We start from the raw sequence: 13422 nt of genomic DNA, 5'->3' as shown, positions 1-13422 counted from the left end.
GTTCTAACAAACACTTTATATGTTACTAATATTTAAGAGAGAGGGAGAGAAAATATTTAAATGATACTTTAATTGTTATATAAATAATGCTTTAGTTTCTTCCTTAAGTCAGCATTCAGCAATTCTTTCTGAGGCCAAGGCACAAATCACTTGAGGCACATTACTTTAACAAACATATTCCCTTGGTAAGGGCTAAATAAATCTCTGGAATCCTAACGCTCTGTTGAGTCATACATGGCTGAAACTCACATATAGGGAAACCTTTTCCAGCTAACAAGTTGGTGGGAATTGATTCATACGGACCATTTCCGTTCACTGAAACGCATCCCTGAGTGACAGTCACTGAATCTTTGTTGCAGCAGTGGCCCGAATGTTTCAAATCCTTCTCTGCCTCTGCAGCCCCAGAAAATCAACACCTGCTACTGCTGTGGGTGGTCAGAACTCTGGCACTGGCTCCCAGGACATGAGAGCTGCTGCCACCCTGTTCCTGCTCAGGAATTTGTGCAACTGCTCTGGTCAGTTGTGAGCAGCACAGTGGTCGATTATTATTGCACAAACGGTGGACACAGGTGTGCCAAAGTTTGCTATGGCTTGGGAAGCCCTGCAGCTCAGTGATAGAGCATTTGCCGTGTATGCGGAAGGTCTCAATTTCCGTCCACAGCATCTCCAGGTAGAGCTTGGAGGGGCGTCTGCCCCAAAAATTGGGGAGCTGTTGCCCATCAGTATAAACAGCAATGAGCAGGATGGATTAATGGTCTGACTCAGTAATAAGGCAGCTTCTTATGGGGAAAAGTGCCTTATATTGCAGTAATGGCTTCCCCAGTTGTCTTGTGCGTTAGTCATTGCACTTCCATCCTGCCCTCCCCCAGAGTTTTGGGGGTAGGGCTTGAGCCTTTTATCCTTACAGGCATCCTGTGAGATCAATTTGCCTTAGAAATAGGGATTGGCTCATAGATATTCAGTGATCTTTGTGGCTGAATAGGGATTTGTGCCTTGGTCTCCCCAGTGTAAATCCCAAACTCACAACTGCTACACTTCCCTGCCTATACACACCGGTCCTGCTTTCTGAACGCCTGCTATGTGAAAATTCACTTATCCAAACTCAGGGAATTAGTACCCAAACCTCGCTATACACACACAGTGGATTCAGATATCTGGACAGAGCATTACTTTCTTTCCTCCTTGTTTGCCTTTTGCAGGTTCACTGAAGAACAGAGGGAGGGAGAGGAGAGGGGAGCAATCAGACAAATCAGAGGGTTGTTTTTTGCTTTGGGGGGCCAAAATTCCATAGTCGGAAACACATTAGAAATTTCCCCATAGGAATCAATAGAATTTGTCAACTCATTATGCAAACGCTTGCTTAACAAATGATTTCCAGGGAACACATTGTGTTCAGATAGCAGGACCTGTGTATACGTAAAATCAGGGGAACACTCTTATAGTGTTTTACTGTATTTCATTCAACATCCCAACAGCCCCCTGTAATGCTGCTATTAATTGCTAGCTAGAAATAAAAGAATTTGCCTTCAGTCCCCCAATGACTGCTTACCTTCATGCAACAAAGCTTTGTAAAGGGCTACTCTGTTCTTCGGCCTTGTGGGCGTCTGTAAACCTGAATCATTCATCTGCTGTTATTCTTTCATTGTAGGTGGAGAACTCAGGGGATCCATGGGAAAACTTCCAAAATAACCAAGCGCTTACATATTGGGAATGTGTTTATTTACTAATGGTTACTATGTCCACTGTTGGTTATGGAGACGTTTATGCAAAAACAACCCTTGGTCGCCTTTTCATGGTTTTCTTCATCCTCGGGGGACTGGTAAAATTCTTGTTATTTTCTGCTGGATTTTTTCTCCTTAGTGTAGTGATTATAATAAATTGATGAGTAACAACACATTCTTATTTTTAAATAATAATAATAATGTATGCACAATTATCATTATGCAGAGCTGTTGACTTATAACTAAACTATGACTGCGGTGGTGTGCTTAAGTTTATAATGCATGCAGGTACACAAAGTGCCTTAGGAGTTCTCAGTATGAACTTTCCAGTTAGCAGTGCACTGGCAGTGCATTAATTTGGTGATTATGATAGCAATAATGTTAACGTTAGCTGCGGTTTCAAGAACCCTCCCCACCCTCTGTGTTCCTTCCCAATATTCCAACAAACACTGTGGCTTAGGACCACCTTTAAAGAGCCGCTTGCCCGTTCCAGACAATGGCAAAACTGTGTTCTCTTTCATTTCGACACACGGCAACCATACAAGGAGTAACATGGTACTAACTCAGGCAGTCATTGCCAATTACCTAAGAGGAGTCAGTCAAGTATGTCTCTGCTGTGCTTGAGGAGCTGAGTAAGTACACGCTGAACTACGAGAAGGAAAATATTTGCATAGATAGGTAGATGTACATATCTTGTATCTAATCAAATTGCCTCTTTATTTTTCTGTCAATGCTAAAGACAATGCGGCAACTCTTGCAATTTTTTGTCTTAAATTGTCTTAAACAGCACCCTTAGCATTAAGCTTTTCATTCCTTAAGGTAAGTAACTTATCGACTTCAATCCACAATATATGTAATGTACATATATGCAGTCACTGAAGTATTTTTTTAAATCCTCTCACATATTTTTGTATATCTTGTAAACATCTCTTTCTTGGGGATGTTGCATCTGCTAAGTGCATCATAAATGCAGTATTTCATATGCATTTATTTCCAAAAGAGGTGCCGTATTTGTGTGCCAAAAAATGAGGCCAAGTTCACTGGCAGCAGCTCTTAGAAGTATCCAGCCACAAGCAAAATGTTTGTTGGACAAAACATGGCAGATTCCATTCCCCACCATCACTCCCCTGCTTTTACATCTTTACATGTTCTTATCAACTTTTTTAAAAGACAAACTTTTAAAAATACGTTTTAGTTACATCTTGTTCATTCTCATGTGTGTGGAGGAAAGCCTCTGCTACCATCCTGTTTTCTTTGGTAACGGGGAGGAACCCCTCGTCTTTCTTTTATAAATTAGCACCATCAGCTTAGCAATAATACATATTTTGGTTCGTTTTGTCTTGGTGGAGGTTTTTGGTTTTTTTTTAGCGGTGTATAATGTTTGAATATCCCCGCTTGCCCCCTTTCAGAAAGTGTTAGCCATGCAGCTGCACTTTATCACTCAGATGCCACTCTGACCTCATTTTGCTCTTGGCTTCTTTTTTTTTTGGTTTTGGTTTTGTGTGCCTTTCTCCCTCTTTTGACCATTTTCTTTAGTTGACCAGACATGCATTTCTTTTGAGACCCAACATTTATGTCAAAACTTATTTGTTTTAATTTTATGGGGGAAAAAACCCTTTTTAAAACCTTTTTGACGGGGATAAAAACACCTTTTATAGATCTAAGTCTTTTGCATTTTCAGATCTTAAAGATGATATATCTTAAAATATTCATCATCCCCCTTTCTTTGGCCTCTCTTTTTAGTCTTTTCTTCTGTCTCCTATCTTCTTCCTTAGGCCATGTTTGCCAGCTACGTCCCTGAAATCATAGAGTTAATAGGAAACCGCAAGAAATATGGTGGTTCCTATAGTGCGGTTAGTGGAAGAAAGTAAGTATTCCAAGAGGCTCTGCTGCCTCTGGTGCAGTAGAACACTCTCTGCATGCCATTTTCTTTTTTTGTGCTTTTGTTTCACGCATGTAGGCAATGTTTGCGCGCTACGTGCCAGAAATTGCTGCTCTCATCCTTAACCGGAAGAAATACGGAGGGACTTTTAACTCAACCCGAGGCAGAAAGTAAGTCCAAAAAGAGACGAAGACCAGGTGTGCTTGTGTGACGTTAAAAGAACCTGCCATGGTGGTGACATCTGACTCACGGACACACCCTGATATGCACTCTCTGTCTCTCTCTCTCTCTCTCTCCCCCCACGTGCCATTTTTGTGTGTGTGTCCTGTTGACATCAAATGTCGTTTCCTCCCTAAGTTGTCACACTGCATATTAAGAGACCTGGGCCATGCTAAGGTACAAGTCAAAGTGGTTTCCCCTGTTCTCTAAAGGAACTACTGGTAATGCTAGAACTCAGTTAACACAGTCTGGAAGATGACCCTGCTATTATTAATTTGAAGTCAGCGTATAGGACTAAGATGTTTATTGTGTCAAATATCTCCATGTCAGTGAGGGGTTACTGCTGTGGCTGCTTTTTTCTGAACACTCGCATCCAAGCTACTTGCATGGGGAACCTTGTAAGTGAACCAGCTCCCATGTTAATGTCACAAGAGACCATATGGATTCATTTCCATTCAAGGCATTTGACAAACTAGCTTACATTTTCTATCTCTCCCTGAAAATGGTGACAGTGGGACATACCTAAATATTTTCAAGTGACTCTGACATTGATGTTGAGATAACTCATGCCAAAAGTACTGTCAGATGCAGCCCTTCACTGATCTGATTTTCTGCTGATAATCTAATTTTTATTTTAGTTGGGTTTTTAAAATGACCCTTATTAACAACAAGCAGAGTTTCTGAAGATTTGTCAACAGTTCAGCCAGGAAACCAGACCACAACTTGTGTCCGTCTCCAAAACAGAATCAGTGTTATCTGTAAATAGAGAATAAATACACATATAACATCAGTACTAAAGTCCCTTTTGGGTGGCAGAAACATTTAATGATGTAATGATGTGAGTTCTGCCAATTTTCAGAAATTAATTGCACTAAATTCACATCTAAAAACTACTGGTTACCTTAAGCATACTATTAACAAGAATTTGCCTCAGAAAATCTGAACAGGGCCTTAACCCTTCCCAGTTGCACCCTGTTGTATCTTCATTCGGTCTCCTTGTTTCCTTTCTTCTTCAGTCCAGTATATGTTCTGCCATTCCATAGTAAAAGATGGAAAGAGCTCGTCTGCTAACCCAACATTCAACTCACTAGTCAACAAACTAAATTCCCATTTGCTGTAGCAGATAGACCATAGAAAAGTGAACTTTCAAACTATTTCCTTTTAATGAACCTTGTTGCCGCTACTCTCAACCCACAAACCACATTTTCCCATTGTGTGGTGTCTTTTTGAGGGGGGCGGACAGGAGGTGAGAACTACTAGCTCTGTGTCGCTTTTTGATGTGATGTGAGCATGATGATATTGGATCCATCCCTCTTTGCCTCCACATCTGACAAACTCCAAAAGACCTATAATCTTATCCTAACTCATTCCAAACTAGTACTTCTTTGCATTGTCTATGGCATCCCATGATTTTGGAATGTCCTTCTTTAGAAGCAATTTATTTAAATAGTTAAATACTGTGAGATTTTTCTCTCTCCTTTCCCTGTTGAAGCTCATGTGATGAGCCCAATCCATTGAAAAAATGTTGAATCCTAATGCTGTGAAGGAACTATTCACAAGTACAAACCCTGTTAAATTCAGACATTATTTGAGCCCTGAAGTGCATGCTCACCAATTCTAAACATGAAATTTAACTTTGGGATGGAAATGCCTCTGATAGAACTTAAAAACAGTAGGTAGAATCCTGCATAACTCAGTTACAATAACTTCAGGCTGTTAATCAGAGACTGGGTTTTTGAATGCTCTACTGCATTAAAACAAAAGCCTCCGCATGTGTAAAATAACATTTTCTATTACTATATAGAATTGTAGAATTGTTGAGTTGGAAGGACCCCAAGGGTCATCTAGTCCAACCTTCTGCAATGCAGAAATTTATTACATATTGGAAACATAGGAGAATATTCAGAAATATGACATTCCTTGCCTGCAATCTGAAGTAGTACAGGCCAGAATTCTATCAACTTATTCGGCACTATGAGAAGAAAAGCTATAAAGTCAAATGGAATGCCATGAAAGGATTATTTCATTGGTTACTTCGAAGTCCAATTCATTTCAACAGGACTTAATCATTCTGAACGTCTCTTCTAGTGTGTTTTTGGTGTGTGTCTCACCTCTCATTTTTACAGGATTTCTTGACCCAGTTTGCTCGTAATGCTAAGCCAAACTGTGGTTTAGGGCAAATGAGCAAACATAGGTTCCCAGAGACGGCACCATGTCCTCTATCTTCCTCCTATGGTCCTGCTGCTGCTGTGTTGCTGTAACGCAAGTTAGCCTTACATCCAAACCTGGAGCCATGGCTTTTCTTGCTGCAGACAAGTCATGAAGTTGTAGCCACAGGTTACATGGTTTGTCTGGGGGAGCTAAACCATGATTCCAGGTTCAGAAGTAATGCTAATCAAACCATGGCTTAGCTGACAGTAGCGCTAGAGGAAGAACATAATGGTTGTGATCTTCTCCTTAGGAACCCACACATTTGCTTGCTTACACTAATGTGGTTTGGCTTAGTGTTACATGTGAAGAGGGCCAGTGTTAAAGGTTGAAGGTGTTTCATTTTTAATCTAGTTTCCCTCAGTGTTAAAGGTAAAGGGACCCCTGACCATTAGGTCCAGTCGCGGACGACTCTGGGGTTGCGGCGCTCATCTCGCTTTACTGGCCGAGGGAGCTGGCGTACAGTTTCCAGGTCATGTGGCCAACATGAATAAGCTGCTTCTGGCAAACCAGAGCAGCACATAGAAACACCGTTTACCTTCCCGCCGGAGCGGTACCTATTTATCTACTTGCACTTTGACGTGCTTTTGAACTGCTAGGTTAGCAGGAGCAGGGACCGAGCAACGGGAGCTCGCCCCATTGTGGGGAAATGCTGACTTTTCTTTACTCTTGAACAAGTTCAGGTCTTCATAATGCATCCAGTTAGAAATAAGCCCCTCTCAGTTTAGTAGGCCTTGTTCCCAGGGAGGAATGAATAGGATTGCAGTTGAAGTTTAAATGTTGAACCAACTACTTTGATGTAACAGGATTATAGCGATATCTCATCCATTTACATTTTGCCCTGATAAATAGAGTTTTCAAGAAGCTAGTCTGTAAGATAAGCTATTTTGTCACTGGTACCCAGCAGTGCCCTGTTGTCTCTAAACAGAGACAACCTGATCTTCAAATTCCCACTTCCTGCTGATTCTTAACAACTAGCTCATAGGCTTCACTGCTAGCTTGGGGGCTTGCTTAAGTCTGTTTTGCCTCTGGGGGCTTTTGCTTTCTTTTAAACATACTCTATGTTTGTCTCTGTTCATCTGCTTCTATTTGCTTGTATATTTTGTTGACTGAAGCTGAACTCTGTCATCAGTGCACAGACTGTTCAATTTAACTTTATGCATTGTTTCCTGGTTCAAAAAGCTAATTTCTAAATACTTTGGAGAAGCCCTTTGCTCACGTACATCTTTCATCAGAGCACATAAGCTTGGGAACGGCGCAGTAAAAAACCATTAGCATCTTACGTTTGATATTGGTTTTGCAGTCAGTAGAACAAGATTGATGAAATGTTATGTTTGGCCAAAAATTTTAGTTTTCCTTTGGAATTCAACATTGAGAGAATGGGTTGTCAGAACCAATAAGTTTTCCATTGCATGGGATAGGAGGCATGTGGTAATAATTAGCAATATAAGTCTTTAGCTGAGCAGCTCAGCAAAGATTCTGGCAGCAAACGTAATGAGAAACTACAGTTCTGCAATTTCTAATGTCAAAAAGTTTCCAGATAAAATTGAATGCATTTGGAGCCGCTAAACTTTGTTGAAAGATGTTGCTCAGAGTCCTAAAATTATGTGTGCATTTCCTTCTCCCAGGAAGAAACATACATTAAGCTCTTTTGTTTATACATATTATTTAAGTACATATATTTTTTTAAAAATTGCCATGCAGAGTTTAAAGCATAAAACAGGCTTATATGGCAGCAGGCTGCCATTCTAAAGACAGTATAGTTTTGATCCATAATGCTTTAAGGCTGTAATACCATGCACACTTACTAGAGAATCTTCAGTGGGGTTTTACTTCTGAGTCAACAGGCATAGGTTCATTCTGCATGTTGGCATAAAAGCAGAGCTTTCCAAACTTTTTATGTCGGTGACAGACTTTTTAGACATGCATCATTTCATGACACAGTAATCCAGTTTTACTAATAAACCAGAGGTTAAACTAACCCCTTTCCAGCCCCAGAAGCAGCACAGGGAGCATTCATACGACACACCTACACACTGCAACCGACACACTAACATGTCATGGCACACAGTTTGGAAAACTCTGGCATAAAGGCTTAGAGGAGGCCTTCACAACTCAATTACCTACCAAGCCAAATGTAGTTCAGCAGTATTGTTTGACCTGCCTGGTGCTTGACAAGCACTCACTTTCTGCAGGCCATAAAATTAGAGACTCACTGAGCCTCTGGTGGACCATCCCACATGGCTTGTGGATTGCATTCCGTCTGGTGGGACTCAAATAATGCAGACCTATGTTAGAGACTATTTTTGTCCCTATCACCAACATGATCTACAATTTGTGCTGAGAGTACTTAACAGAAATCTGTTGTGAGTGAAGAAGTCTCTGATTCAAACTTTGCCTGAGCCATGAATTCACTTAGTGATCCTCAGTAAGCTGCTATCTTCCAGACTTAGTCCACTCTCACCTACAGGATAATAATACTATCCAACCATATCAGCGTTGTTTTAAGAGTTATGGAAGATTATATATGAAGTACTCTGGATACACTAAAGGTTCTTCAATCAGTCAACAAGAATAATAAAGGATAAGCAGGAATCCCTCTAAGTGCTTGAATGGTTAAAACCAGCAACAGGGCCCAACTTGCCCTTTAGAACTTGGTCTTTTCAAATATGGAGAGAGTGAGGTGATTGGTTCACTGGCCATTGATGTCACAATGTTCCACCTCTCTGTATCCAAGGAGTCTGTTTCTTACCTAGGGGATGGGCTGTTTGTGCAGCTCTCCCAGGTGAAAGGGTTGCATTTCTGTACCTCTCCTGCCAATGTGGTGTAGCTATTTAGAAGGAGGAGATGGTTGGGGCAGATTCACTGCCTGTGGACATTTAGGTTCATATATAAACTACTCCACACTTTTCAGACCTCCTTCTTGTTGGATATTGTGAAAGACTAGGTATCTTCTTGGAACAATTTGGGCAAAGTTGTGTTTGATTTGGTAGGGATTCTTTTGGTTGATTCTACTCCCTGTTTTATATCCTCATACTGTTATCTATTAGGCTTTTGTTGCCTGCTGTGAATGTTCATGATAGGGCACAATGCAGTTGTTATTGATTATATGGAGTTTATGGGTTGTCAGTAGTTCTTATGAAGCGAGATATATATTAAGTCTTTGCAACTCCCTCTCAATAAATCTGAAATTTGTGACTTTTCCATCAGTGTTTTCATTGGCTCCTGAAGTGAAGCAGGGCCCCAGTCATGTTTTTGGTTAATGCAGTTTCTTTCAGCTTCCAAGGCAGTTCATGTAGGAATAATGAATCCCACAGTGGTGTGGCTTGAAGCATAGGATACCAGCTTGAGTGAAGCCACTACAAGTGGAGATCATGGTGATGATGGAAAATATTTTGGTCATAGGCAAATGTTCAGTATGTGCTTTGCTTTTATAAGATTATAGGTTCTGCTTTTGATATCTCCTATTAAAATATGTGGTAACAAGTTCGGAAGAGTCACTGCATGAGTTCTTGGAAAGCAAGTCAGAACAGATAATCTAGCCCTAGGTGGACAACAACAGGTCTATCTGACAGCCACTGAGGCCTACCACAGTCTGTGTCCCAGATGCAGCCCAGTGGCTAAAATTGTAGCTCTTGCTTTTGCCATCTATCAGGAGAGGAGGATGCAAAGGGTATAATTGATTACCTCATTGACTGGCATATGTGGAGGATCCTGTTCAACTCGCTAAATCATAACTAGTGCATCCCTGATGCAGGGAAAGGGGGAGAGGGAGAGGGAAGAGTAGAGTTTGGAGTTGGTAACCTAAGACTGAAGAAAATTCTGAGAAATTCATTCAGTCTAGTCTACTTTGCAGGTTTGTTAGGATAACATATAATTATCCCAAGTACTTGCTCCTGTAAGACATAATTAATGAAATAGTATCCTGATTCAAGGTGAAGCAGCACTTTATATCCTGTCAGCCCAATGTGGAAGTAGCCCCAATAGTTTTGAAACCAGCCATTTTCTTGAGGTGGAATGTAACTGCCTCTAGTAACATTGCCAAATGGGCCCTTCTGGAATGTTTGTTTAGTTAAAGCAGGAGGTTGGAATTTCCACTGGAGAAATTATGGGACGGCATGTGTCAGAATTATACCAGACCACATTTAAGTAACAGTTTAGTTAGAAGATGCACAAGTCTGCACACTAATCCAGGTACCCATAGAGAGGCAACCACATAACCTGATAATGCAAATTCACCCTGACACATGTTCCCCATCTTTGAAGTGTAATAAGAGTAGCCCATCTCAGAGAGTTGCTATGAGGATGAATGAGATTAGGGATATGCAACACTTTTGCACTCTTAAGGGCTTCTCAATAAAAACATTTCTAAACACTACAGTCACTAGTGCTAAATGACAACCATGCTTCTCATTTCAGTTTTTATTTGTACAGCCAGTCAATGGATTTGAGTAACATGGCTGTATCTTTTCCCTTTCTTAAACCATGCCAACAATGTGGAATGTTCGGCAACGTTTTGCTCTCTCCTTTGGTCAATTTTTCCGTCAAAATGTGTCCCTTGCATGATAAATCTTGTAAAAGGAGCTTAAGGAAGAATCAAATAAGAGCACATGCATGCAGTCAATCAAACATGAATATGTGAGCCACACCATTGTAAATGATCCCCCCCCCCGGTACATCATCCGAAAAACCTGAGTGAGTTTATTATTGAGTGAGGTGTTGAGGCCTATTTAGACCTTTGCTTCAGAGGAAAACCCTTGGTCAAAGCACACTGGGCAGTCTTCCCATAATAAGTGGCTGCTTTCAAGGACTAGCTTGAGGGCTGCCTCTCCCTTGACTCTTTTTGTTGCTGAAAATTCTTTTAAAAGCACTAAGTAATATCAGCATTTATCCTGAGACCTCTTAAGTTTCAGTCATATGTCTGAATGCCTTTTATTTTTAAGCTAGCTTTGGTTCTCTGCTGTGTAGCACTATGAAGACCTCTTGTTTCTCTCACGGTCCATTATTGCTTCTCAGATATTTATTCTGATTCATCTATGAGCCATAACTTATCAAATCACCAGCCTATCATGAAGAAGAAGAACAATCTGTGAGATTCCTTCAGGAAGGAAACGTAGGGACTTAATAGCAGCATTTCTCAGACATAAAAAAGAACTGAGGAGAGACAGTCAGTGTAAACGAACAGACAAACAGATAATTTAAGTTGACAAGACACCTTGGATAGATTAGACGTAGTATGTTGATTCTGAGCTATAACATGGTTTTATTTTTCTTCTACTTAGCAATTTGCCTCTAGATTTCCCATAGCTGAGGGGAAGAACTCTGTCTGAAAAGGAATAATATCATTTCCTATTAAACTGACTTGGAAGAACAGGCAAATGAAATACATTTTTATTGGAAGAGCATATGACCTAGACTACTGTCCTGTCTTGTGATCTTTTTAAATTTTCTAATAATTCCTCTGATTTTCCTAGGCTTCAAATGACGTTCCACTAAGCAGTACTGTATATTGTAGTGGTGAAGACCTTGAGCTATGTGCTGTAGGTTCCCGTGCCCCAGCATAACTATGATATTCACATTTTATCTTAAAAATGCATATATTTACATGCATTTCAGTGTTGTTGTTTTTTGAGCTGAGATGCATATTATAAAATTCAGAGAAGTACAAAAACTGAGGAATAGTTGTGCTTCGGTCCACATATTAGGTCAGGAAGTGCCATTCAGGCCGCTTTACTTAAAAATGCAGACAAACGAAAACCTCACCTGTCTGTAGTATCAGTTGCTTTTTGGTAAAAGTTCACTCAAAGCACTGTACACAACATTAAAACATTGCAAAACAAAAACAATATGATCAAACTAGAATAGCAACAAATCAAATACTTAAACATCAGCAGCATGGGCAAAATTAAATAAATAATATAGTCACAGTGGATGTGAAGGTCTCTTATATATAAACATGCTTTCACCTGTTGGTAGAATGTATACACAAAGAAGCAGAGTGCTGCAGAGTACTGGGGACACCACATGGAGAGTCCTGTTTTCCTTGCTGTGCTTGATTTACTTCACTAAAATGAGGGACACAGAGCAAGCCCATACAATATTGATTTCAAAGGCCTGGGAGAAACATATCTCAGTGGCAAAGTTCCACTGAAATTAACCTCTTCAAAACCATGTGCATTCATCCACATGTTGCTTAAAGTAAAGAAGAGCCATGCTAATTTAATGTGAATACAGTTACTTTTTAAATTATAGAAAGCTAAATTTGGATCCCTACTTATTCATGATGCTCAGTGGGTTGTCATCTCTTAGTCTCCATAGTTGTGAGGTAAAATGAAATAGCTCTATGGGTTTTATCCAGTTGTGGCAACCCACTTGCGCAACTACCACTATGCTAGTTCTTAGTGTAACACTAATGTTCTTTGTGCTGCACAGCAACTGGTTGCAACTGCACAGCAACCAGTACTTTGCATTTGTGAAAGATGTTGTACAACTCCTAGCACAATAGTTTTTATTAAGCTTTTGCACTATGACTTGCACAACCCATGTGAACGCTCACATTTATTGCATTAGCATTATGGTGGGCATTTATTTCCTTCACCTCAAAGAGGACAGAAATATGATACATAAATATATGGCACTTGAACAAACTGTATTTTACTTTGTCAGTATATTGTGATTCTTGACAATGCAGAATAATATATTCAGCAACTTTCAACAGCCACTTGGACCTTCTCCTGGTGATTTAACTGCTTACTGCAGTCTCTTTTCCTCTGAAATTCTCAAGATAAAAGTTAGAAAACATGGGAAGGCTCTGTTTTCAACCACTCCAAGGCTTCATCTGAAGTGTTTCAGCAATAAATGCCCTTTGCATAGTTATTTCCCAGTTGCTTTACTTAACTCTGGATAAAACACTGATTAAAATAATAGTCTGCTCTCAATCCCCCACCCTCCTTCCCTGTACGTCTCTCTCTTAACTACTAAATATACATCTACTGTCAAGCCTATAGACAACTTTCTCAAAATACCATACTGTGAACTTCCACTCTGATTTCTTATTATGATTCTACATCCTGCAACTGAGAATTCCATTTATAGGCTCTCTTCTCCCCTCCTCTCCTCTCAGAAATTGAGGGCGAATATAATGGACCTGGTGTATTGACCCTTAGATTAAACACCTCTTAAGAGGTGAAGTTAATACCAGTCGTTTCTCATACTGTTAATGTTTACACCCCACCCACCCACCCCAATCATCTTGCAGCAGGAGCCATGCGCAACTGCTGTCCCAGCATCTGTTGAGTTAATGGGGTTCAGTAAACCCAAGGGTGCCATTTCAAATTTTGATATATGTGGCTTGTCAGGACAAAAAAAAACAGCCTTTAAAAAAACAAAACA

The 13422-nt window shown here is 40.2% G+C and overlaps 1 protein-coding gene across 19 annotated transcripts in view; it reads left to right on the top strand.

Moving 5' to 3' along the window:
* The window catches only part of KCNMA1 (potassium calcium-activated channel subfamily M alpha 1), a 536674-nt gene that overhangs the window by 341641 nt on the left and 181611 nt on the right, over window positions 1-13422 (top strand). For 14 of the 19 annotated variants that reach the window (XM_053388117.1, XM_053388115.1, XM_053388128.1 and 11 more), the window contains exons 8-9: window positions 1649-1819; window positions 3497-3588. In XM_053388117.1, the coding sequence (XP_053244092.1) occupies window positions 1649-1819; window positions 3497-3588 (263 nt within the window). Of the gene's footprint in view, window positions 1-1648; window positions 1820-3496; window positions 3589-3681; window positions 3774-13422 lie in introns of all 19 variants that reach the window. The other 5 variants (XM_053388116.1, XM_053388113.1, XM_053388125.1 and 2 more) reach the window with 1 other exon arrangement.

The sequence above is a fragment of the Podarcis raffonei genome, chromosome 5, assembly GCF_027172205.1.
Source record: "Podarcis raffonei isolate rPodRaf1 chromosome 5, rPodRaf1.pri, whole genome shotgun sequence".
NCBI classification, from domain to species: domain Eukaryota; kingdom Metazoa; phylum Chordata; class Lepidosauria; order Squamata; family Lacertidae; genus Podarcis; species Podarcis raffonei.
The sequence above is the reverse complement of the archived record's forward strand: the minus strand, read 5'-3'. Positions and strand labels throughout refer to the sequence as shown.